The following is a 27,162-nucleotide window of genomic DNA, read 5'->3' as shown; positions in this document are numbered from 1 at the left end:
AGTTTCCAAGGGAAATCATCATTTGTTTGTTATATCCATTATTTCGTTATAACGAGGTTCGATTATATTTCAACTACAGAATGGCAGGAACTCGCGTTCGATGTCAGTCTTGCTGTTCGTTTTCTTACCTGGAGTGCTACACTTCATTTTTCTATACGCTCATGATACATGCAAGCTACTAAATCACGTCAATACCAATGTCGATTGTAGCACAAAAAATTATTACTGTAAACAGAAAAAAAACACGAAAAATGCCTCGTCAATAACACTGGAATGCCTGCTCATCGGCAGTGCAAGTCAAAACAGCTTGGGCATTACGTATATGAGCAGGACTATACTCACGTCTTTATCCGTGGCATTGAGCTCGCTGTAAAGAGCCCTGACGTTGTCGTTGTAGAAGTACCACTCCTTGGTGCTGAAATACTCGAGCATGTCCAGGTGGTTCTCGACCTTATCGTATAGCCTGGACAGTCTGTGGAAGAACGTTTGCGGCGAATAAGAGAAACGCAGAACCCGACTTGGACGCTCATGATAATCGCCGTCATATGTGTTGCCCGTAGGGGCTCCTTTATGTATACGTTGGTTACACAGCTCGCCATCAATGAAAAATAAAGTTGTTGCTGTTATACAGGTATCCTATGGCACATATCTTTACTGGATCGAGAGGACCGGCCATTAATCGGAAGGCGTAGGCAGAAGACGCAAAATAAGTGGTCTCGAAGGGCTTTGTTTTCTTTTCTTTTTTATCTAGCAGCATTAAGTTTCGCCGGCCGAAACAGCGTCAGAGTTATTGTGTGTTTCACCGAAGGCTTTAGCGTTCGCCAGCCGGGCATTCGGACCCCTGAAGGATGCTTCGACATTAGCAGCTTTCCGTTAAGCTAAGCCGTATCGCTACTATATTCTAGTTCGTATGAGCACAAGGAAGGTACTAAATCTACTCCCTAAATTAACCTTGTATACCTAAGATAAAGTCAATATATCGAAATACAGAACTTTGTTCTGATTATTGGAAAGCTCTTTCAAACTAGTTCCTGTTCCGTTAGTAGAACAGATGCTTAAGCTTCCCTCTCATCCAAGCTTGTCTATATCAAATTCACCAGCACTGGCAGCAAGTCCTCAGTAAACTGTTTAAGGAAAGGAAAAACGCAGTAACTGTATGACTTCTCGATGGACACGCCAATCATGCCCTGGTGAAAGGGATGAAGGAGAGACAGAAAAAAAGAAAGGGAAAAAGAAGCGCTGTAGTGAAAGGCTCCGGATTAGTTATGACGACCTGGGTTCTTTAATGCGCATTGACATAGCGCCGGGTTAGGGCACTCAAGGCCGTCTGCATCGTTCAAGCTTACGACGAGTTGCGATGCCAAGGTCTCAAGAACAAGTGGACGGGACCCACCCACGTGCGCCCCTGACCATGAGTGGCATGTAGCTGCCCTAGTTAGCAAGAGACTCTAGTTGCCAACCCTCTCCTTTTACTCCATCCTGTTCATCGGCGCTGCTGAGGCGTGCATCCATAGTGGGACCGTAACCAAACCTTCGCTTTATTCCTCCGCCTCCTCTTCAGCGAAGATAATGCAAGACACGCTCATGTGCTGTGCGATATCAGTACAGGCTAAAGATGGTCGAAATTTATCCAGAGCCTTCAACTACAGCGACCCTTTCTCTCATACTTCTCTCAAGAGGAAATACCGAAGAGAACGTCGCACTGTCCATCGAGAGTGACAGTTGCTGTGAATTCCCTTTCCCCATAACTAGTTTCATTTCATTGCATAAAAGGAAGATCATTTCCTACCAATCTGACCAGGGTGAGCCAACACCCCCCAGTATCTAGTATCTAGGGGTGTTGGGCGAGCGCTCCACAACGGCTTTTCTTTCCATCTTTCTTCTTTCACTCCCTCATTCCTCCCTTGCTCGCGGCGCGGCTCGGGTGTCCACTGAGAAGTGAGACAGTTACTGCGCCCCTCTAAGCTTTCCTTTTCCCAAAACCAGTTTTCATTTATTTCAGGCTGCGTATTTATGGAGGCAAAACGCTAAGGCGCCCGTGTGCTGTGCGATGTCAGTGCACGTTAAATATTCCCAGGTGGTCGAAATTATTCCGGAGCCCTCCTCTACGGCACCTTTCTTCCTTCATTCCCTCCTTTATCCCTTCCCTCTACGGCGCGGTTCAGCTGTCCAACGATATGAGACAGATACTGCGCCATATCCATTCCCCAAAAACCAATTATTATTATTATTATTATTATTATTATTATTATTATTATTATTATTATTATTATTATTATTATTATTCATTTTCGACCCGCCGCGGTGGCTGTGTGGTTAGAGCGCTCGGCTACTGATCCGGAGTACCCGGTATAGAACCCGACCGCGGCGGCCGCGTTTCGATGGAGGCGAAACGCAAAGGCACCATGTGCTGTGCGATGTCAGTGCACGTTAAAGATCCCCAGGTGGTCGAAATTATTCCGGAGCCCTCCACTACGGCACCTCTTCCTTTCTTCTTTCACTCCCTCCTTTATCCCTTCCCTTACGGCGCGGTTCAGGTGTCCAACGATATATGAGACAGGTACTGCGCCATTTTCCTTTCCCCCAGAACCAATTAATTAATAACGACGCAGGCCATTGGACAGGCATCTGCGATGTGGATCCAGCGTTTCTTTCGGCTTGTACTCACATGGGCTTCTTGCCGACTGCCCACAGGGCAACGTCTCCCGCTTGGGCGACGAGGTAGTGCTGGAAGAACATGCGGACCTTGTGTAGCAGCTTGCTGTTGGTGTGGCGCGGCTGAGGGTAGCGGAAGGTGAGCTTGGACGGGATCTTGTAGGGCATCTTCTGCACGCAGTCCATGAAGTACTGCCACGTCAGAGGGTTGTCGGCGCCGGAACTCATGTTGTACACGGACAGCTTCTGAGTCCTGCAGCAGAAACGCGAACACGCATACCAAGACACTAAAGTTGAGCCCCTGTGCTCAGTGAGATATGTAGAAACAGAGGGCCGCAGTAACGCGAGACTAGACACATGTAACGCACAGACAGACAAACGCGCACATGTTGGCACAAACGTCCCTTTTGTGCCCTACAGCACCCAAATTATTCTCACTGGTCAGAGTAAGAAGACTGGTCACCTTACTCTAGTCGGGTACAGTGCAAGTACGGAGTTGTTTTTCCACGTCAAAGGACCCCCTTCCAGCCAATGGCGTCGGCCGATTGTAGTGAGTCGATTCTCCTTGCAAGGAGGGGACCATGCATCTCTGACCATGGAAGGAGAGGTTATACCCTTTCATTTGCCACTCCCTGCATTGTCCCGCTAGCAGGGTCTTGAGAATCGGCCGGCGCCATTGGCCGGAAGGGGGTCTTTTGACGTGGAAAAGCCGCTTCGTACTTGAGTTGCATCCGATTACAGTATTGAAGCGCAGATTACCGGCTTAGATGCAAGCTTAGAAGAACTTCTTGCTGGGCGAGTTGGTGCATAGCTTTCTTGGTATGGCGTTGCGCACACGGCGAGACGAACACAGGAAGGAGTGTCTGTTGTCCTACTCCTTCCTGTGTTCGTCTCGCCGTGTGCGCAACGCCATACCAAGAATGCAAGCTTAAGTCTACGGACTAAGTATTGTGTATATATGATGTCTGCCTATTTCATCAAATGGGTCATTCTTCGCGAAAAAACTCGGATTGTGGAGGAAGTTATCATTTGCTTAGCAGTCTCTGCGAAAGTCACCAAATAGCCTGGACGGTGACTGAATCGCAAAATATATGAAAGTGGCGCAAAAGCAGGCGTGCTGATCAAGTGGACTATACAGCGGCATAACGTTGCTCGAAAAGGTTTGTTAGAGATATTCGTAAAATAAAAAAAGATACATATTTATTTCTTCCCTTGATCCAAACTAGGGAGACCAGAAAAGAACACATGAAACCAGGCTGCACCGAGATTTGAAAGCTCACGCTAAAATACCTTTAAGGACACTGTTATAGTCGCATACAACTCAAGAACAAAGCTGTGATTGGCTTTCAAAGCAGACCTTCCAGCCAGTGGCGTTGACCGACTGCCATGACGCCAGCGTGACACCATGGAGGCTTTCAGGTACAAGGGGATTAACCACGATTTAAGCAGGTTTACAGCGAGGTCACGGCAACCGGTCGACGCCAATGACTGGAGGGCCTCCTATAAGCGGCTTCGCAGCTTCGTTCTTGAGTTGTATCTGACTACAGAGACAAAATAAAAGGAAAATTCGAAGGCGCTGTGAGCCTATCGGAACCAGTTGTAGAACATGTACTGACCGTCCAGTGCCTCTGGACCAGGCTGCCGCGATGACGCAGTTGGCAACCATGTCCACCGGAATAAAATCTGTGACCTTGCTGATGTCTCCGTACACGGACGTAAGGACGCCTTTAGCAAGCTGCGCATGATGAACAGGAAACGACATCGTAAGCTTGGTGATGTCACCTGTACGACACGCAAGCCTCATCGTACCGTTTGATTGTACTTACAGCGATAAGCAGCCCCGTGGGACCGTTGAAATTGTCTATCCAGCCCTGAAAGAGAAGGCACGGAGTGTTAGCGGAGTATGCAAGGTGAAAACGCTCCGAAATCAAGTGCTCTCAACCATTGAAATGTTAAGTTAAAGAACGGGTAGTAGGAGGCACGTCAGTGGCATCCGTCGTTGCGATGAAAATGAGAAAAAAAAAACTACCATCTTTCGAAAGTTGGTGTCTAAAAATCTTAAGCCATGCTCCCTTAAGCAAATCGCCCCGAAAGGCAATAGTGTCCTTAACTGCAACAACTCCCATTTTTGATCGAAGCTAGGCAACGTGACATATAGCAAAGCACCTTTCCTCAACCTGTCAGACGCGGTCACTGCGCTCTGCCGGTACAAAGCCATTCTTTCAAGAATGCCTGGGAACTGACAAAGGCCTTTGGTTTATTTTTACAAGGCCACAACAATAGTGGCCTAACTTGGCTGCATTCCCCGACCCGACGACATAGATTTTTACTCCTCTTAAAATCTCAAAATTATTAAGATGAAGAGTTTTCTTGTTCGGAGGCAAGCTTCTGCCCAATTCCAGCGACATCGCTGCAGTAATATGAATGCAGTGAAGGCTAGCATGCTTACAGCCATACAAACTAAAGAAAGCAGCAGCAAATACCCTTCAAAGGGGGGTATGCCTGCGATGTTAAACGACGCCGCTTCGCGAATATCCTCCAGCAAGAATTTTTTTGATGCGCTTTGTAGGCGATGAGTAATCTGTCGTCAGAATTTGGTTTTCAGATTCTTCGCGCCTTTGCCTCTCCTATCGTCGCTTTTTGCACGGTGAAAAGTCGGCGCTCCTCCGTCGACCCCACCGCCGGGGGCGGAGCTTCCTGACGTCTGAAAGGATCTAAGCAATAGCCATCTCTGAACTGGTATACGCAGGAGCGATGCGACGAAGGAAGGTGCGAGCATGAAAAAGTATCACCGAAAAATGACATGATGCGACAGAAGGAATTCTTCCTCGCCTTCCACTGTTTTTGTTTTTTCCTTTCTAGTATTTATTGTGAGCAATGCAATAAAACCTGCAGTTGTAAGTCAGCGCTGTGTGTGTGCGTGTCTCCTTTCTCGTGTCCCGTGTAAGCGCGCTGTTTTTCGGTGATATCATGTACCAACTGGCCCGGCAACTGTCCTTAATGAAAAAAGTCGCCTGAAAGGGCTCGCAAGCTTTCGCGCATGACTGTGGGTTCTCTGCTGCATGTAGAAGCGTATTATTCGGTTCAGGTATTCATGACAACACAATGCAGTGACTGCGCTAGTTGATGTGCTCTCCTCGGAAGGTGTTTTCGAGCCCCTTTAAGAGCCGGTCGACGCCATTGGCTGGACAGCTTTTTTTTTAGGGGCATTTGCCGCCGCTTTCTTAGATTGCGTCCGACTATAGGCGGCAGTATACCTGGGGTGCCATGTGTATACACAAGGAGTGCAACCCGAGGCACGCACCGCGAATGGTTCCTTGGCTGTGCCGGTGATGATGGAGGGCCTCACGATGACGGCCGGCAGGGAGGTAGCGTGTTCCTGGACAAGCACTTCGGCCACCGCCTTGGTGAACGTGTACGAGTTGGGGCGACCCTCGTACAGCTTCGGCTCCAAGGACTCCAGCATTGAGTCGTCCATCCACCTGCAGTGTAGATGTGGCACAGTCAGCGCCATAGCGTGTCCCTCGCATCACCTTTTTAGGTTTGTCCAGGCGAGTACAGAGTACCTGCATACTACAGGCAACACGCACCATAACTGCCTAGCAAGCAGTGAAACACCTTTCATCAAAGCAACAGTTGTCGCTTTCCATGCGCTGATAGGCACCTAACAGCGTGGGTCGCGCACTGTAATCATAAGCATGCAAACCCTCTCGTGCCGAGTGCCAATCGATTAGGCGCGAGACCTTCCTAGGCAAATATTCGCGCATGAGAACTGGTGTTATACCTCGCCGCACGCGCTGGCAAACCACACAACGAGTGCCTTTGACGACTTACTCGGTAATGTTGAGCAAGTTAGTCGGGGTAATCAGAGCTGGCGAGACCTCCTCCCTCAGCTCTTTCTGGTGGCAGTGGCAGTAGGTCGTGGAAACGTGGACGTACACCTGGGGGACGAGAGAGGAGCGTCAGAACTGCGCACACCTTGTTACACAGAAAGAGCTTAGCCCTTCCCTTACGGCGCGGCTCAGGTGTCCAAAAATATATGAGACAGATACTGCGCCATTTCCTTTCCCCCAAAAACCAATTATTATTATTAAAGATGACAGTCCAGATTATCAGTAATGGCGGTGTCGTGATTGTCTTCGCTGGCTCGCGAGTTACTAAACGTGAACAAACTGTAAATTTTTTGAATGGACCGCTTGAAGATTAACGATTTATGTAATACCAGCAATTGTTCCACTTGCTAGACAAGGCTCCCGGGCAATACGCAACCATGTTTCGCGGATAATTTGTTGCTTTATGTCTTCCGCCCGAGTACACAGATAAGGAAGGGATGGCTTCGCCAAAGCCGTATTGTTCACCGCCTGCCCACCAAACGTGTACAGGGTCGGTCATACTTCCCCAGACCACAGACTCTAATTTTAAACCTCGTAGTGGGGCCTCTACAACATGCCCGAAATTCAAAATTTAGAGAGCCTGAGGAGGAATTCACCGTAACACGTACAGAGGACCTAGATAGCGCCTCAGGAGCCATAAGCGTTCAGCTATGTTGCTCAAAAGCACACCTTTTAGCCTGTAGACTTTTGACCAACTGTGCACCCATGTCCAACATTCTCGGACAAAAATTTTGAAAATGAGAAAATTGTAAGATACTCTTATGGAAATATTGAAGTTAATGCTCCATTCTTCTGATATGTAGCAAAATCTTTCTTTAAAGTGTTGACAGCAATCTCATCGAACAGTTAAGACTGCCATAGAAAACCAATGGGGAACGCTTGTGACGATAGCAAAAAAGTTAATAGAAAAAAATGCAAGACTGCCGCCGGGTGCTATGCGGATATATTGATTGTTATAGCGAAATCATACATTCCACGAAAAAATTGCGCTCATAAACGGTTTTCCGCTCAAAAATGATTTTGTCCAGATTCGAGGGGTATGCCTTATGCTGAAAGCGTGTAGCGAAACGCAGCTAAGCGCACTATGAAAATATTACGCGCAACAAGGCGCAGCATGGCGTGGCTACAGGTGTCCGCATTTCGGACAGCCGGTTATTAGACAGGTTTGTACTTGCTAAAGGTGCACCAGCGAAAAGAAATCGTGGGTCCCAGGAATTGAAGACATGCAGGGTCTTGGAAGGGATAAAGAGAAAATATCGAGTAACGAAACAACAGCACACGCAGATAGAAACAACACAGGCAGCTGAGAGTCATGTGTACTTGCTAGTTGAGATGAACTGGCAGGTGTAGTAAGTACATCGACAGTACATCGGTATCCAGTTAATTTGAAACCCATCTGTTAAGCTAAGCGTGTTCAGTTTCCTCAAGAAAAATAAACACGTCGCGAACACTGCAATCTATCGGCGCTGTAATAGTTACACCGTACTAAAACAGCGCTACGGATGCGTCTGTCAAATCGGCTGCTCCGCTCGCCTTGACGAAACTTCTGCCGTGGCCGACTGCAGCTTTTTGCAGATTCTGGAAAATCCAGCAAGGTTCCAATGTTAAATTACTTATCCAAAAACATGGACCATCATAAGCGACATGATGGTTGGTGTTTGAAGCCGAATAAGCCAACTACCAGCATGGAACACGCAGTATATCTATTGGCAGCGCAGCTTTCATTCCCATCAAATCTTTGGGACGGCTCAATGCTTCGTGTTACACGACAATGCCAATCCATGAATTCCATACCTTTAGGTTCTGTAGCTCATAGCAGAAGTCAATGACCCTCTTCGTGGCTCTAACGTTGGAGCTGGTGGCTATCCTGCAAAACAGCATGCCCAGTCATTTGAGCAGGTGTCGAAGAACGTCGATCAAGAAAGAAAAAAAAGAGATCAAGAGACACTTAAGATAAAGTTGCTAGCCCGTTTGCTCATTTGGAACGGCAGTAACCAAACACGTGCTATTATGCGCGCTGTGCCATATTCAGGGTCTTCGGTCTATGCACCCACGGAGGCTGGAGTGCTAAGTGTTCGACCATCTGCCTGGTGCTGCCGCTCCGACATTCCGAACGCCGCTAACGTGTCTGTCGTTGCTCTGGTGACCATAGAGAAGCATTTCGTGGCACTATTCACCAGGAGGCGTATAGCAACTCCGTTTCCATTCTACGACCCCAGCACCAGCGGTCCTCAGAAGCAGCCTGCCCACCGTGCCAGGCGGCAGCTCAGTTAATCGTGTGAGGCTACTCGTGAACAACAACCTGGATAGCAACCCAAGTGCCCCCGATGGCAGCACCTGCCATATATAGAAGGGCAGTGGCGCATCGCTTGACTGCTGTACCACTGCGCCACGAGTGGTTTGAAAGTTTCCAGCGATCTATGAATGTGAAATAGAGAATTAACAATTCGTTAACATATGGGCATTAACTAAAACAGAATCAATTACGACAAAAAATGATAACTCATTCAAACTATCCACCCAGGAGCCCCTAAGAGTTTATTATTATTATTATTATTATTATTATTATTATTATTATTATTATTATTATTATTATTATTATTATTATTATTATTATTATTATTATTATTGTTGTTGTTGTTGTAGCCTTCAATGCCTTTCAAAAGAGAGCCTATATTCCGAGGTAAATGCTGCTGACCTCGCAAGCGTGACATAGGGTGACCTCGAGCGTCCGAATAGGATAAAAACAACTTTTATAGAGAACGAATTATTTGTGAGTGGATTCTATTAGTCTAAGGCTCCACTGGACTTGGCCGCCAGCAGTGGCCTAACTACGTCGGATAAAACGCTACTTCTTTCGGACCCCTTTCGCACGCGCTGAAAACGAAATGGAAAGTCCACGCGGGAATCGAAGTCGCGTATAAGTAGACCCGAATCAGGAAGTAAACAGAAGTGTGACGTGCGTTAGAAGCACGCCCAGAAGATGATTAAAAGAGACGATAGCGAGACGACGCGTGTAGTCAGCTACTACGACGTCCACAACAACCGGCTCACGCGATCCGCCACTCACAGTGTCCGGTTCCACTCGCCGATTATACCAAGCGTGCGCCCGCAAACGGGGTGCTCGACTGAACGAGACCTTGGTCATGCAGGCTGCCTGAGGGAAAGGACCGGTCCGGCCGGTCACTGTGGCGCTGACACCGCGGCCGCGCCGCGATTTTCATTTTCGATCGAGCGTGTGAAACAAAATAAACAAAGTAAAAATGAGCCTGGATATTCCAGTCACCAGGAAGAAACAAATCAGCAGAGGAGCGCGCACGCACGCGCGCTGTATACGTTGGTGCAGCCCGAGTGCTAAATACATGTACTACGTGTCTTGCTCGGCGTGCGCTTTTGGCGCGAACTCGAAGAGCATACGTCAGTAACGGCACGTGTCGGTCGCGCGCCGCAAAGACGCACGCGCGACAACGAGGCGGTGACGGACGACACCTGCCGGCTTGGCAGCGATCCAGCGCTGATCAGGCTCAGCGTCAGTCTCTCGGATAAGCTCTTCCCCTCCTCTTCGCCGCGCAAACGACACCTCCTACGAGGTTTCCTCAATTGAGCAGTTAGTTTATTGCCGGCACCGGCAGCCTTGGAAGAAAGCGCATTCTTGTTTGCAGCTAACCGAGGAAAGTAAAGTGTTTGCGGCGCTAACTGCTGACAAACAGACACGGAGAATCGCCGGAAAATCTTCCGCGAGCGAACTGCGTGAACGTCGCCTACTAATTATCTCTTGTGAGTGGGATTAGGAGAGAGAAGTTCCTAGAATAAGGCCGCTGTCTTTCGTATACGGTGCTCCGCATGCAAAGGTTCTGCTTCGCTATGAACTACATGTAATTATCGATTTGTAATTATCGAGTAAACACTCGACAGCAAGGACAGCATGCAAGCCCTAATTTCTTGCCTCTCGCCGTGCCCTGTTGGTCGTATTATCCCGGGAAATAAAATGGCGTCATTCCTAACCGCACGAAGTTGTAACAAGGGCCGTTGTCGAAACAATTCACCAGCGGGTACCAACAGCTGCGTGCTGACGAAGGTTAAGGGCAGCATTCTTACGTACGACTAACCCAAACTTGCATCAAGAGGAGGCGAGTGAAACAAAGAACGAGTTCGGTAGAGGCAGCACTTTGTACAGAAGTGCGAGCGATACAAAAGAGGAGGTGTTTTCCTAGTCCTGTCGAAGTCGTTAAGGGGTTGTAGAGTAAGCGATGATAAAAAAATAAAAAGCACGAAAAATGCAAATGTTTGCCCCTTAGAGCTTGCGATCCGACTCTTAAGTATAAACTGACCTTCGTAACTGCATGTTGTACGCAGTAAAGCCTTCCAGCACTCGGTTACCATACATGGCAGACAGCCTACCGATTTCAAATCAGCGAAGGACATAGCCAGTTTAAAAAACAAAACAAAAAGAAGGTGATAAAAAAATTGGCGGACGAGAGTGAGAACGAAATTAAACTGGGGGGATAAAAGAAACAGGCCTAAGAGCTTGAAAGAACACAGCTTAAGATTTGTACTGTCTATCCAGCTGACAACTGTCACCACCCGGATATAAGGGGGACGGCCCTAGTATACTTGCTTATTTCTAACGAAAAGGGTGTCCAAAAACTCGAAACATCGTTCGTATACTTTTTTTTCTTTAGCGCGTCGAGAGGAGATGTAAACAGGACCGTTTCCCCGATACACGTGCACACATGCTCACACGGCACACGGGCTGGGGGACTCACCTGAGAGGCTCGTCGAACCGGACAGAGGCGGCGCTGTGGATGACCACGGACACGTCGTGGATCATGCGTTCCCGGTCGGCGTTGGAGATGCCCATGTCGGGCTCGTGCAAGTCGCCCGGTACCACCACCAGTTTGTTGAACACGTCGGGAGTGTCCCGTTGCAGGGTCGAGAACAGCTGCGAGAGAGAAGCGCGCGAACTCTCATTTTAAGTTCAAAGCATTAATGTCAAACCTCGCTGTAAAAGAAACATCGTTTCTTCTTGCCGCCGCGGTGGCTGGCTCAGTGGTTATGGCGCTCGGCTGCTGACCCGAAAGACGCGGGTTCGATCCCGGCCGCGGCGGTCGAATTTCGATGGAGGCGAAATTCTAGAGGCCCGTGTACTGTGCGATGACAGTGCACGATAAAGAATCCCAGCTGGTCGAAATTTCCGGAGCCCTTCACTACGGCGTCCCTCATAACCTGAAAGTCGCTTTGAAACACTAAGCCCCCACAAACCAACCCAGAAACATCTTTTGGAAGGAATGGTGAAAAGAAGCGCAATTTCTCTCGAAAGCTTGAATGATTGATTGATTAATTGATTGATCCAATAATTAACTGACTGACTGTCAACGTTCCCGGGATGTAATGCACACCGTAGCGTAGAGCTCCGGTTTAATTTCGACCGCCTCCGGTCCTTTAACGTCCACCGATATCTCAGTATGTGGAAAGAACTTTCGTGGAGACACTGGCTGTCCCTTCTCATACACGGCCACCAGTTTCTTCTGGTCCGCCGCGAGGGGGACATCGCAGACAACGCTGGGCTTCTGAATTAACAGAACCACTCTCGAAGAAAAACATCTACCAAAGTAACCCCTCTCTCTCCCACTTTCAGCACAGGGTTGTTTTTCCCCCTCATCTAAATTTAAAGACCTTGACCGGTTCAGACAGTGACTGCAGTGCCACCAGCGGCTACAGTATTGCCACGCTTAACAGCTGCTGCCTGCTGCTGGTGGACCTCTGGTTCGATAGTGATATGCGCCACATCAGTTCTCTTTCCCTTGACGAACCCAGATTTTCCAATTCTTCCTGTTCCTGGACAAGAAGTTAAAAGAGAGCTCACTTATAGGCGTTTCAGAGCGTTAATTATAATATTTGTGTTAGATCCAACGGGCACACTCTAGGAAACGAAAGGCCACATGCTCCATCAATCATGAATTGTAAATACGCCGCCGCGACCAGAACCTCGAACCCCCGACCATGGGCACAACACGCCTCAGCCGCTGATTGTCCGAGGAATCCCCCCCCCCCCCCCTCCCTATCTCACAGAAATAAATCCATGCGTGTGATACTCTGCGTTTTAATATAGGCGATATTTTGAAAGAAAAAAGCTGTAAGGCGATAATTCTATGCCCCCCCCCCCCCCCTAAATTCTCTTCCCAAATAAAAAAAAACAGACAAGCAATTTCGCGTTTTGTGTTCGCCTTGAAATAGTGCGCAGCGCCTTTCGCCACTGATGCAGTGTGCAACAGTTCATCATTCGGTAAATATACGTGGAACTCCTCCGCCCCAATCGTGTACATGGCGAAAGTGCAGCGTCTGTACACCATTAAACAAACGCATTTGTAAGCATGAAATGATGCGCAGTCCTGCATGAAACTCAAAGCAGGACAGTTGTTCGTCCGCCTCCTCCGACCAACTTCGACATAAATCAGAGGGCGCGTTCGACCGCTGCCTGATTGTCGCCAAGCATGCAAGGCATTGTGCACGCTACACATGCCCCGCGACAGGAAAAAAAAGCCGCGTCGATTCGAACCCTGGACATCTATCGGGCGGTCTTCCACCTAGCTCCTTAATCGCGAAGAACTGCGGACTTGTGGAAACAAGGAGAAAAAAAAAACGCTATTTCGTTTCATTTGCTGAAAACAACGAGATACGACTGTCGCGGGCCGAACGGTACTTCACTGTTCTGTAAATTGTGAGTTATGTTGCAAGGGATCATAGATGAAATCGAAGCTCCACTCAGATTCGAGCAGTGTGAAAACCGATCAATACTCCTATTTACCCCCTTTCCCCTAGCCCCTGAAAGGACAAAGAATAATACGGCTATTCATCCGCTGCCATTTTTTTCGCACAAACGTGTGCAGACCAACCGTGACTGCTTTAAGTAACACTTGTTGCTGGTCTAGTCGGTGCATAATAGTTCTACTTACAAACGTTAGCGCAAAATCAGAGACATTCACAAGAAAGGTGGACAGAACAACGCGCTACTGACAGCTGATTTTTATTGAAAGAAACATAATATATAGGCACACCGTCACACCCCTATCAGCTGCAGCAAACGTCAGAATGATGTAAAGGGTCATAAAAGCGATAAAAGACACAAACATGATAAGCACAACGTAGCTAAAAAGGATAAAAGCGGCAGAAGAACATTAAAATGCATGACATGTGTTATCGTTTTTAGATACGTTGTGCAGTTTCGTGTTTGTGTCTTTTATCGCTTTTATGACTCTTTACATCATTCTGACGTTTGCTGCAGCGGATAGGTGGTGTGACGGTGCGCCTAATATTACGTGTTTCTTTCAATAAAGTAATCAGTTATCAGTGGTGCGTTGTCCTGTCCACCTTTCTTGTGAATGTCTCTTATTTTGCGCTATAACGTTTGTACGTAGAAGTGACTGTTTTAATTTTACGCTCACAAATTCTAGCTTCGTTACGAATGGAAGTTTTTCAGAGCGGTATTTATTTATGATTACTTTCACTCACAGGTACCTGCAAATCGTACTGCGCTCTCTGGAGTTCACTTGGTCCCTGAGTGTGTTAAAAACTACGTGAAAAAAAAATGTAGACGAGGTAGCGCGAGACGAAAAGGGAAGGAGGTCGGAGGAAACAAGAGTTGGTCGAACGAACCAAAACGCATTGCTTGCTCACAAAAAAAAAAAAAACAAGAAAAAAAACACATGTGTTCCGATAGTGCAGCATCGGCGATGCCAACTGTCCCTCGCTTCGGCGTCGTTGACGCACCTTTTCGCTGGTGATCTGGTTGAGACGGTCCTTGCCCTTGAGGCCTTTCTTCTCGCGTACCAGGACGTAGACGTTGCCGATGTCGGGGCATGACCGCAGCAGCTTCTCTATCACCACCTGAAGACCGAGGAAAAAAAGGCATTAATTAAATGTCAGCGTCGAACCGCGAGCGAATTCGGCAATGAGCACCACTGCTTGATGTACCGGTCCTCATACGCGTCGTTAAAGGCGCGTCAAGAGGAGCTGCAACTCTGAGTTTTTGCTTACCACTACCCTCACCAAAACATAAGACTCTGTCAAAAGTATTGAGCCCAAGGAGTTGCGTAACCCGAAGCCGAGGCGAACTTTAATCCTCACGCATTCGAAAGTTAGGACTTCCACGGATGCTTCACGAGACCTCATGGGCTCTTTATTTTTGATAAAGGCTGTACGATTATATCAGTTCTTGGGCAATCTATAAGATTTGCACTCTGAATGGCGGCCTGAGTTGAAAACTGGGGGTTACGATTGATATGATGTGCAGATGAACTTGTGCGTAAGAGATAGGCGACCACTGCTTCGCACCATCTATTGACGTATACTTACAAAACGTTAGGTCCCACAAGATGCTGACGGCCTGCCACCTGATATATTAATTCTTCGACCAAGCAGACAACCTTCTAATGAGTTGCTTTTGTGCACCTACAGTGCAGACGCAACACCAAACCTGTCTGCATCATTTTAAATCGCAGGCAACATATCGAGGATGCGACAGTGTTTTCAGGCTATTGTACGTCTCCCGACAAGTCTTCTCTTTTCTACTACCGTATCTGATGAGAACGCCTTTACACACATTGCCTAACAAGTATCAACAAGAGCTCACAGAATCCCTAAAGACTTCCCGGATCCAGGCAATGCCGAACAAAGTAGATAAAAAAAAACGCGGCAAGACAGTCACCAAGTGGTTAGGCGAATACTGCACCGCTCATGAGGAAAACGGTGGGCGAGTCCAGCTCTATCTCATCTACTCATCACGTAGAGTCGCCACCAAGGAAGACAACGAGGTGCATCGCGAAGACGGGAAATGGCACGCGAATGCCCGCGCAATAGGAATGCTGCCCTCGTCGGCTGCTTTGTTCGCTTCGTGCCAAGAGGAATAAGCAGGTGGCTTAAGAGATCGTTAATACATTACGCGAGGGGCGCACGTCTATGTAGAAAAAACAGAGCCGATGCCCAGGGTTTCCGTATCGGCTGTCATACAACCGGTCGGCCGCTTGAGCCAGCTCCATAGGTGGTCGATCGCCAAGAAGGGGAGAAAAAATTACAGACGCGGCCTCGGTGTGGTTCTGTGTTGAGGAAAAAAAAAGAGATATACGTCCGGGATTTTCGTACGAGGAAGGGACGCGAGAATTACGCCCCACGCGGACGCATCACGCGTTACGCTCAGAGCGAAATCGGCCGCCTTATTATACGGGGCGGCGAACGGGCATATTGTACACCAAGGACCCACGCGGTCACGACAATGACGCTGTCGTCACAGTGACTCTGGGTGTGAGCGATCGCCTCAACTTGACGCACGAACTGTGACGGCAAGAGCTGCGAATGTTGTTGTAATTCGACGACGCGACGCACGTGAGGACGTCTCTAAGTGACACAATCTCGTTCTGATTGCAGACGTGCTGCAAGTTTGTGGTACACAACACGAAGCGCATCGTACGTCAGTTGGTCTCATGGCCCAACGAAAATGCGTGGTAGTAAACAAGGGTACCGGTGTCTTTTGGGAGTTGCCTTCTGTGCAGTTCTTGCAACAGGGTATACATTTTAGGGCTCCTGGTGACGCGTTCCAGCTGCTACATGCATCCATCTATAACCATTGTATCGGTATTTCATAACGAATGATCGTCCGATACCTCGCCCCTGCAAAAATGACTTTTGAGCTTCAGTTAACGCCTTGTTGACCTTTTGTTCAATCAACTGGAAACCAACATGAACCCAATGTATGTTGAGCCTACTCAATATCTGCTAAACAAAATTTTGGTTGGTTATACTTAACATAGTCCATGTCGGAGAATTTAAGTTTATTTTCAGCTTTAAAAGCTTTTACAGAGCATACAAATCGTAAATTTAGGCCCATAGGTCCATTAGTCGAAACCTGGAAATGGACTCCTTTCAGAAAGTATTCGATGGGGCAAGTACTCATCTGCGTTGCATATTCCGATAGATTAGGGGTACGATCTCAAATAAATGACAAGTTACGCGAAAACTGAATATGTTGTGATAGTTATAAGCACTGTGTGCAACATGACAATGGTCTGTGCTAACACGTTACATCATCTGACTGTTCATAATGAGCGGGTTTATCATATAGAGAAAATATCTTGTTTCTTGCATATGTAGTTCTCAGTAATCGAATTCCTGTGGAAACCCCCATTAATATTTTTACAGCTAGCTCCTATTCAGATATTGTAATGGCAAGCATTGAATAATTTAATTTTAGTTAAGCTAAGACTGGGCGAATATGACGAAGACAAGAGTCAAAGAAACGATTACAACGTCACGCGTGAGCTGGCATATAGTGTTCGTTTCCTTGCCTCTTCTCCATGTTCTACTCGCCCAGTCTTACGTTTCCTCGAAATGAACCAACTAGCTCGCAAGAACTTCCAGCTGTAACTTTATTTCTGTTTTCGGCTTTTCTTTTGGATGCTCTGTGAGAAGCAAATTACCAGAAGTTGCCTGGTGATGATTATGATGTGAAAAACAATGTCTTCTATGGTCGCCAGGGAAATCAAGCAGATCACGTATGCTCTACTTGCACGATTTTTCTTAGCATCTTCTGCATCACAATAGCAAGTGAATAAAGCCAGCAGGCTGTTGACCATAGCCATCGCGATTGCAACAAAAATATAGTTGAACATAGTCAACCTATTAATTGTGGAGTAATTTCTGTTGAATTTATGTTGAATCGTGTTGAATCATGACAGTCGTGTCTAAGCCTAGCTAAATGAAATCAGGACTAACTTTGACATGCGTCTTTAAACACAACTTTATCACATTATACATATTAAGAATGCATGCAGCACCTGTTCAGACGCTAGTAAACCGCTCAAACTCTCTTCTTGCACAGAACAAAGTGCCAGTGGTGCAATATGCTCTTTCAGACATACATTCTTTGGAGGATTTATACGTGCGCTTAATTAGTGCTACATTTCTGTTGTTTATCAATGAATCAAGATCTTCAACTAACAGAACGTCGCATGTGAAGCTGATGACTTCTCATACATATAAAATAGATAAATAGTAAGAGTAATAACTGCTATAACTTTGCTGATCGGCAGGCCCCTACCTGCGCAGATCCGGACACCCCTGTGTAGGGCTATATAAGGGTGAAGCTGAGGTGGGTGCTTAAGATGAAAAAGTTGTGAACTGTTCGTCAGTTCATGTTATAGCCTCATGTGCAATACTGTTCCATGCTCGTTATCAGATGGCTGTGTAGGCTAGTGTGTGTATTTATGTAAACACGCACACACGCGCGTGTTTGTGCGTATGTGTTGAGCACTACACGGATGGGGCTGTCAGCGTGACGTTAACGTGAAATTGGAGCAATAGATGAAAATATACCGCTGAAAATTGCATCCGTAGTTTGTCCATCTGGTGCAACGCGAATGTAATTCCTAGGAATTTTTTTTTTTACCACAGCCGAGATTCACAATGATTTGTTGAATCACCCCAGTAATTTGAACATGAATTCAACATGAAAGCAATGTACAAATTGTGTTGAGAATGCTCACCTCTAGCACAGTGGCCACTTTTCCGTTGACATTCTACGCTACCTCAACAATCGACCAACGCAAGCCCTTCCTGGTCTCAACATGAATTCAAGACAGCATGTTGAGTCCGCTCAGAAAATCTTCAACACGGCCTCAACGAGCATTCTCGTAAGGGCGGGTTGCACTTCCAAGTATTTTGCCGACCGGCGTCTTTCACCTCCGACTGTGCTAAGAGAGGCCAGTTTACCTCGACATCAGGAGGTAGTCGGAGGTCGACCAGCGACTCGGTTTCTCTTACGCCCGGTATACGGAGCGCGCGTTCAAGTCGACCTTGTGTCCCTTGCTATCGGTTAGCGAGACGGGTTAGCGCCGGGGCAGTTAGTTACCTTGCCCCAAGCAACCGTGCATAACTGGCGGCTCCGATGGGAGCGAGACAAGCTCCTGTTCGGAGCGCTTGTTGCTGGCAACGATTGCATAAGTCGCAGGCTCTTAACGCTGGTTGGCGCGAGCAAACTAGGGCGGGGTCGGAACAGGCAACAGGTTAAAGACTTTTGCAGTGGTATAGCAAAACGTGAGTGCGGGCATCGATGATAACGCGATAGCGTTGCTCGCGTTACGAATGATCGGGTTAACCCAGTTGAATCGCAAAAGTGAAGGAACTCCTCTCGAAAGAAAAGAGTGAGAAAGAGAGAAGAAGAAAAAAGACAGACAAGTAATCTTGCATTCAAGACAAAGACTATTTGTTCACGGTAGAGAAAGTGGTATACCTTGTGGAAAAAAACCACACATCCTCTATACGGCCGACAGCGTTATGCTTTTTTCTTTGTTTTCTGTTGCAGCAAAGCGTACACCTCTCATCCCCTACGACTAGGCGTTCAACCTCGAGCACAACCAATCAGGTCAGGGTTGCTGACACGTGAATGCCGGGTAATGCCTTTCACCCCGATCGCCACCCAGTTGAAGGCAACGACATTAGGCCCGAATAAGCAAAAAACAGGACCTAGAAACTCATTCGTTTGGCTCCTGACTCTCGTCTGGCTGGGCCATTTAAGAATGACGAACGCAGTTATTATGCCTTAGCCTCCCCCCGCTTGACCCTTGTTTTCTGCTCGTGGTGTACCCAATGACGGGTTTCTGGGATCAGGCTCTGGTGTGCTTTTTGCGCTTTAATTGCTTTCCTCTGCACCGCGTATTCTTTATTTTTCTTGTTTATATTTCCTCGCATGAAGACTCGAATAGTTACGTTGAGTACTACAGAAACTCTAGCCTTTAATATATATATATATATATATATATATATATATATATATATATATATATATATATATATATATATATATATATATATATATATATATATATATATATATATATATATATATATAGTCGAACCTCGTTACAACGAAACTGACTATAACGAAATAATGGATATAACGAAGGAATGACGACTCCCCTTGGATGCTCGGTCAACACGGGCTATAACGAAGCTACGGCTATAACGAAGTGATCGCCGGGCCCTTTCAGCTTCGTTATAACGAGATTAAACTTTAAACACCTTTATTTTGGAACAGCACGCTTGCATCGGACGCTCTGGCTTTCGGTGTACGAAGCAGCTTCTACGCTATTTCTACGTTTGAATAGCAATGAAAAGAGCTCCCATCGCACTTTTGTTTTTCAACTTCTGAACTTGCCGAACGCAGCCTGTTGTTTTTAAGAGTAACAGGCTCAAATTTAACACACATGGTAATGGCACGTACAGAATTAATAGCTTGTTCTAACATAGCGTACACGCACCGTCTTTGCACAAACTAGCAAGGCAAGGAGGTTTTGCTTCTCAACAGTACAGTGGAGCCCTTGCGGCCACTCTAAAGGCCAGAAGGTCTCGAAAGGTGAGGACAAAGGTTCTTTACACAGATTCAGAGCTTAAGGGGCACGTCTCCTGAAGGGGCGGAGCCTGGTGGGGCCACTGCACGTGCGTAGGCGGCATTCGGTGAACCTCTGTACGTCTACGCTGCACGCCTACGCTATACGCTGCGCTGAAACTCGTCCAATGTGACAAGTAAAAAAAAATAACATAACCTCCATCTACGTCTGCAAGAGGAAGCAGTCATGTGTAGGCACTGAATAACGAGGCCAGAATCCTCTCATACATCCTTGATTTTTATTCAGCTCGTTTCCAATCTACCCCAATCGAGCACCACCTGGCGGGACCGGCGTCCAAAATGCACCACGGCATATCCTGATAACGCGCTCTTTTCAAGGGTGCAGCATTTTTTTTTTTTGCACCAGACAAAATCTAATCGCGTGAATCCGATGCCAAAAAAGGAGATGGGAAAAGATTGTGTTTCCTCGTTCGCGACATTCACGGATCCTTCGCTCTAAATGTGTCTCTGTCCGACAGCGCCACAAAAACGTAGCTGTAAACGACCTCGGCATGCAACAACAACGCGTGTAGCGTACAACACTTCAGAAATCGCGTATAAATGACACTCGTGGGCCTTGTCACCCTCGAGGGAGGTGTCCGTGTTAGGTAACAAGGCGAAAACTTCGCCCCGACAACAGCGATGCTTATCCTGTCTGGAATACTGATGTCGGCGCCTCAGAGATCGTTTACTATGTGCATGTTGAAGAGAAGCGGAGACGCAGCAAGAAACCCGCTTTCATCGAGCCATGCAGTGTATGCGGACCGCCTTGCCACCACTTGCCAGGGATATATATAACCCTCGCCTAAAGGTCGACGCGGAACAAGGCAGCACCTGCGGCGTTGAAATTCTCGGGCTTCCGGTGACGTCACGAAGCGACCGCCATCATGCGATCCAAGGCCGGGCACTGCTATCGCGAGCCATCGGAGCAGTTGGGCCGGCGCGCAGCTCGTTCAAGGCCCGCGAAGAAAGAAATTAAAAAAAAAAACAGACGCCTCCTTCGTCGCAGCTTGGCGAAGGATCGGACGAACTTCCTTTCCGCCCGGTCTACTTTTACCACGCGCAGTTAATTCCCCACGCCAGCCACGGCCACGTCGTTTATCGACGAGCACGCTCAAGGAAGGAGGGTCCAGAACATGCACGTAGTCGAAAGCCGCCTTCCAAGATCGTGCTCGACCCTCACGAACCTGTCGGCTTCGAACGCTGCTTCTTCGGCGGCGTTGAAATTTTCCACACTGGCGCCAGCCATCGTTCACGCAGGCGTCTTCTCAGATATCGCAAAAACTTCTGTATTAGTTATCGCCAGGAGGTTCTCAGTTGTTGTCATTCTTCACAGCCTAAGTTAACCAGCAGTACCATAAACCGCGCGTTGTGGTCAGCGGATCGAAGGGGGCAATTACTAAACACGAGACGCGTATAGAGAGAGTCAAACGACTTTTAACCAAGCTTGCGCAGTGCGTTTCAAAGAATCACGTTCCCGATCGCAGGGTTTGAAAAATGGTTTATGGGCGTTTAACGTCCCGAAGCGACTCAGGCTATGAGGGACGCCGCAGTGAAGGGCTCCGGAAATTTCGACCGCCTGGGGTTCTTTAACGTGCACTGACGTCGCAACACTACTCGGGCCTCTAGAATTTTGCCTCCATCGAAATTCGACGGCCGCGGCCGGGATCTAACCCGCGTCTTTGGGCAGGGTTTGGAAAAGTATCACTCCCAAATGATTCGTCCAGTGTTCACCAGGACTCTGAAGCAACCACGACGCGTCGTATCAACCAGGCGGGCGCTGTACGTAGTCTATACGCCTATGGTCCTCCAACACTTAATACCTTCCTTGTATAGCTAAAAGAGCTTCGGCCGTTCCTCTCGACCGTAAGTTAGTGACCCACACAGGGCCTCGTTAAGTATCTACGATATCAGTGTAGCGAAAGCGATGCAACAACATCGATACTCTCTCGGTGTCGTGAGTATACTCATCACCATTTGGGTCCAAGCCAATAACTGGCAGTAAGGCGGAAAGTAACTCACCGCCGCGGGAGGAAGTATGCGGCGAAGAAAAAAAAAAGGTCACAACGCTGAGGCACCCGGAGCGCGATGGACGCAGGCAGCGACCGCGCACGTGGCCAATTGAATTGCTTAACGTGCCATGCGTGCGTGCATTGGTTGCATCACAAGGAAAACAACGTTTCATTTAAGCAAGGTAGTTTCCTCCGGCGAGGCTCGGCCAGACGGCTACTGGATATATGGGCAATAAATCGTATTTGTTTGTGCATCAGCTTTTACCGCTCGTTAGCCGCACCTTTACGTCATAAGAAAGCTAGCCTGGGTATCTCCCCCCCCCCCCCCCCCCTATCTTCTTTTCAGCTTTCGGATAAGAGGCCCTGTAGTCCACAAAAAAAAAAAGATCTAAGGTTTGTGGCTTCATTTGCTACATACCTCTAAAAGGTGGACAGACATCACAAGCGCCATTTTGGAGTACAGCGCACAGCTTCACCGGCGCAGTTCATAACAGGTGGCGATAAGACGATTAGTGATGCGCCCGGCCATCGGCAGCGCTACATGTATGCCAATGTGCCGACCACTGCGGCTTGAGTGCGCACCCCATATGCTATGCCGTGTTGTTTGATGGTTACTTGTACGCTTCCATGTAAGAACTTCTGGACCATTGGGCTATATATCTTTTGGGCTGCCGAATCACCTCGGCTTCCGGACTACTCTCGCAGGTCAGTTAGAAGGAATGGGAAAACGTGCGACTGCCGCTGAGTTTTGAAGCGCAGGGATCGTAAAGACGAGGACAGCGGGACCGATGGAGAAATCGACGTGGCATAGAAATTCGCAAGCTTATCCCCTAAGCCCACACACCAGCTTTTACGCGCCCATAAAGTTTCAAAGGCAGCCGTTCCGTCGGCAGCTGCTCGCTAAACTGAAAATCTGCGCCGTGCACGAGAAAAAGTGAAGGGCGATTTCTGGCATGAGAGGAAGGTGTGTGCAGGTTCTTCGCATTTCGCTAACAAAACGGCTGTACACCTCATGCTGGGCAAATGACTGCGTCCAATCGTTCCAATCAAGGTATACGCCTTGTATCAGTGGCAAATTTAAACACTTATTGACTGCTTATTTCTCTCCTCAATTCCTGTAGAATGCCTTTTATTTGCCTATTTATTGTCTTGGTAATTTTAATGCGTTTACTGTGTTTATTTGTGCTTGCCATTTATATTTGTGTTCTATCTTTGTGACCCGTTATTACCATTTGTTCCCCCCCCCCCCCCCCCCGTTATGTGATGCCCCATCGGGGCCTTTAAGGGAAAATAAATGATGATGATGATGAAAAGATAACACACGCGTTTCTAATCTGAAAGGGGTCCTTATCACTTTATTATTAAATCCCACGTGATGCATCGTGTCTCATGCTGCATTTGATTGGTCTCTACGGCTTCAAAGACAGTCATCTCGTTTTGTTGCAGGTAAACGCACGAGTATGCTACGTACTACGACGTCATCTGAGAATGAATTCATTCATCCCGGAATAAAACAACCGCTTGAAAGGCAGCTGCGTCTATATAAAGTTAGTTTTCTGACCTCTCCAGGCTACGATTCATATTTCCCGCGAGTAGGACTACAGTTGCGTGTCTCGTTGTGCATATAAAACGCCGTAGAAAGCAACGCGACCACATCAATGTCTTTTTTCAATGAACGAGACCTCTTTGGGCAACACCACAATACTCTCAGACTTCGCGGATCATTTAACCGGCGCTTGGACTGACGCCAACGTTTAACTCATGCAGAAAGCTACCGTCGGCTCGCTCGGCTTTCTTGACCGGCGGCACGTGTCAGCGCCCTGGGGACATATTTAGCGTCTACGAGGCATGCGTGCATTCTTGGGGCGACGGCAGCGAACTGAGCTGGCGCTTCAAAACACTTTGGATTGCGAATACATCAGCGGAGGAGAATGACGCGATGTAGCGTAGACCGGTTGAACAACACCGTGCGTGCGTAAAATGCTCAATTTTTGGCAGACACTTGGTTTCCGAGTCTGTTTGCGGTTCCACCTTACCAGACGAGGGTATAGTAATGAATTCATCGGCGCCTTGCTCGCTGCCAGAGGTAGGACACGCGCGTCACTTTGCACTAACGCTGGTCCTAATCTTCCTTGATTTTTGACGTTTAAGCTGCATGAAGCAGTGGTCCACATGCTCGTAGACTACTCGGACAAATTGAAAGCAGGTCAGTTCATGAAAGCAGCACGAATATATGCAATGGTGGTGCAATGGTTGCTGCAAAACAGAAATAATAACAATAATTGTTTTTTTTTTGGGGGGGGGGAGGAAATGGCGCAGTATCTGTCTCATATATCGTTGGACACCTGAACCGCGCCGTAAGGGAAGGGATAAAGTATGGAGTGAAAGAAGAAAGGAAGAAAGAGGTGCGGTAGTGGAGGGCTCCGGAATAATTTCGACCACTTGGGGATCATTAACGTGCACTGACATTGCACAGCACACGGGCGCCTTCGCGTTTTGCCTCCATAAAAACGCAGCCGCCGCGGTCGGGTTCGAACGCGGGAACTCCGGATCAGTAGCCGAGCGCCCTAACCACTGAGCCACCGCGGCGGGTGGAAAACAGAAAGCAAACCCGGATTTTCACTAGGGGTAAGATTGAATGCCAGAGCGCGATGCAGACGAAGGAAAACTGTGGCTTCTACTCCCGTTCTGTAGTCGGCAATGCATCACGGCGTCAACGCTCACGGTACCCACTCAGCCTCACCGGAGCGTTGGCTGTAAAACAGCTTTTTAGCTAACCGGAGGCATACAAGCGAACTGCACGAGGAGCTCCCTGGTGTTAAAAAGTGGAACCAGGCAATAAAAAAAAAGCGCTTTATTTTTCCGCCGCACTTCAAAGAAATATTTTTGCTCGTGAACATTTTATAACATATGAAGTGAAAGACATACGTTGGTTCTGGGCAGACGTTCGTTAATTTTCTTATTTCTGCGCATTTGCTCCCAAACGCAGAAGTTGTTGAATGGGTTCGCCGCAACCACCTCGCGCAAAAGTCACAAATCTTCATCAGCGCGCAACCCCTTTCTTGTAGGTTTGCGGCTAGAGACGCCTGTGCGTTCTGCAGGGGTTGCGGCACATGCCACATCCGTTGAACCGGCCGCCATGTTGAATTAGCAAGCAAGCGCGAGAACAGAATGATTTGCGTGAGCCACGCTCGTTGCACCGTTCCACGCTCCGCTAGCACTGCGTACGAGCGGAGCGGAAGTGCCGGTCCGCTCGCGCTTGGCGCATGCGCGGTAGCGCTCCCGCTTGCCGGCTGAGCGGAGCGGAAGCGCAAATACGCTCTGTTAAAACTGTTCATAGTCGGATGCAACTTAACAACGCGGTGGTTTTTCCCCGTCTAAGAGCCTCCTTCCAGCCAATGGCGTCGGCCCATTTTCATGACCCTGCTAGTGTAACAAAGCAGGTAGCGGTAGATGAAACGGGATAATCCTTTTCTTCTATGGTCGGAGAGTGACCCTTCTCTCCATAGTGGCGCCGCAAAGGGGGTCATTTGACGGGCAAAGCCGCTGCATTTTTGAGTTGTATCCGACTATAGCAGCTCAGGTCATCACGTCAACGACCCCACTTGAAGCTGCGATATAAGCTGCCTTGACCCGCCTAAACTGGACGAAGTTCACGCCTAATGATAGTGATAAATGTCGTGCCCCAATTTCACTTGCCTTTTCGGACAACAGCGAATAGTACAGCCAGGATAAAGAAAGCAATAAGGTGCATAAATGAGCGAGAAATTCGATTTCTTCGAGAACCGTCCTTTTTACAAATGCGTACTCGTTTAGAGGTTGAGTACTGAGATGTTCGTGATACCTCGATTAATATGGGCCACTGTTTGCAGAAGCCGTCCGGCAAGAGGATTCGGCAGAGAAGACTAAAAGTCAACCAGCTGCAGTTGCTGGCGGTGGTAGGGGATTTATTAGAAATCCAAAAAAAAAAACCGAGATAAAATGAGCTGAGCTGCAGTCTACGGAAAGTAATCGGGTATAAGTGGCCCAATGAATTTTTCATTGGTCGGCTCTTGCGTGAGAGATTTCGGCTATGGCACCTCTCTCTTCCTTTCTTCTTTCACTCCCTCCTTTATCCCTTCCCTTACGGCGCGGTTCAGGTGTCCACTGATATATGAGACAGATACTGCGCCATTTATTTTCCCCAAAAACCAATTATTATTATTATTATTAAGCCGTTCGTTATGCATGGGCCCAGTCGCCGTCGGGAGGAAAGGGCGTGAAGGGGGGAGGGGGTGTCAGCTCGGTCAACGACCTCTTGGATACGCCCCCACTCAGCACAGCCTTATCTTTCCAGCTCATCAACAAACAACAGATAAACATCAGCTTGTTCACCGGCGAAACACTGCTGTTTCGAAGAACACCCCCGCTTCCCACCAGGAGCACTCGTGACCGTGGTTAACCTCGCAGAAGGAGAGGGCGACCCCTAGAGGACGACAATGGCTTTGAAAATGCGGCGGCGGTGCGGCACCAGAAAAAAACAACAAAAAAGCAAGGCGTGCCCTTCGTTACCCCGATCGCACCTGTTTTGTTTCTCAACCTAAATGAAAATTTCGTCCCGAACTATGCAGCCGGCAGCAGAAGATAGGCGATTTTTAATAACTAGGCGTAATAAAACCATTCAGCGGCATCACTCTCGAAAGTAAACGCTGCTTCGCTAGTGTTGCATATACACGCTGTAGAAAACTGCTGAGCGCAACCCCTGAGCACAGTACCAGCAACCTCCCAGGCCTGAGAAAGAGAGTGAAAGGCGCCTGAAATTTGGCTTATTCGGAGGTGCTACAGAAAAAAAAAAACGGAGAGAGGAACAGACGATAAGAGATTTCCAATACCGGACTGGCGTTGTTGCAGGGTGCCAGTGTAACAAGTCAGTTAAGTACCCGTCCTCTTGTTCATCGAAAATACATTCTAGGGACAGCCGCGCTGCATTGCAGGCCACCCTAGCGGTGAAACAGGACATGAGAGAAACCAGTAGGGCGGGTACTAGGGACAAGATCAAGGCGCCGTGCGGTCAGTGTCCGCAGAACGGGGACTGAAGATGCTATGCACTGGTGAGGAGGGAACTGGAAAGGAGCTGAGGCAGGTTCCTCCCCTCTGAGCCGCAGTGGGGACAAAAGGAGCGAAG

The 27,162-nt window shown here is 48.0% G+C and overlaps 1 protein-coding gene across 2 annotated transcripts in view; it reads right to left on the bottom strand.

The window, feature by feature from the left end:
* Positions 1-27,162, bottom strand: part of LOC144128886 (putative fatty acyl-CoA reductase CG5065) — a 30,963-nt gene that overhangs the window by 2,327 nt on the left and 1,474 nt on the right. For both annotated transcript variants that reach the window (XM_077662660.1, XM_077662661.1), the window contains exons 2-10: positions 14,319-14,435; positions 11,315-11,490; positions 8,343-8,415; positions 6,490-6,596; positions 5,960-6,137; positions 4,482-4,526; positions 4,272-4,390; positions 2,669-2,908; positions 343-472 (exon numbers count right to left, since the gene is read on the bottom strand). In XM_077662660.1, coding sequence (XP_077518786.1) covers positions 343-472; positions 2,669-2,908; positions 4,272-4,390; positions 4,482-4,526; positions 5,960-6,137; positions 6,490-6,596; positions 8,343-8,415; positions 11,315-11,490; positions 14,319-14,435 — 1,185 coding nt within the window. The remainder of the gene's footprint in view (positions 1-342; positions 473-2,668; positions 2,909-4,271; positions 4,391-4,481; positions 4,527-5,959; positions 6,138-6,489; positions 6,597-8,342; positions 8,416-11,314; positions 11,491-14,318; positions 14,436-27,162) is intronic.

This window comes from Amblyomma americanum, chromosome 4, assembly GCF_052857255.1.
Source record: "Amblyomma americanum isolate KBUSLIRL-KWMA chromosome 4, ASM5285725v1, whole genome shotgun sequence".
Classification (NCBI taxonomy): domain Eukaryota; kingdom Metazoa; phylum Arthropoda; class Arachnida; order Ixodida; family Ixodidae; genus Amblyomma; species Amblyomma americanum.
Note: the sequence above shows the minus strand (reverse complement) of the source record. Positions and strands in the feature narration are given on the sequence as shown.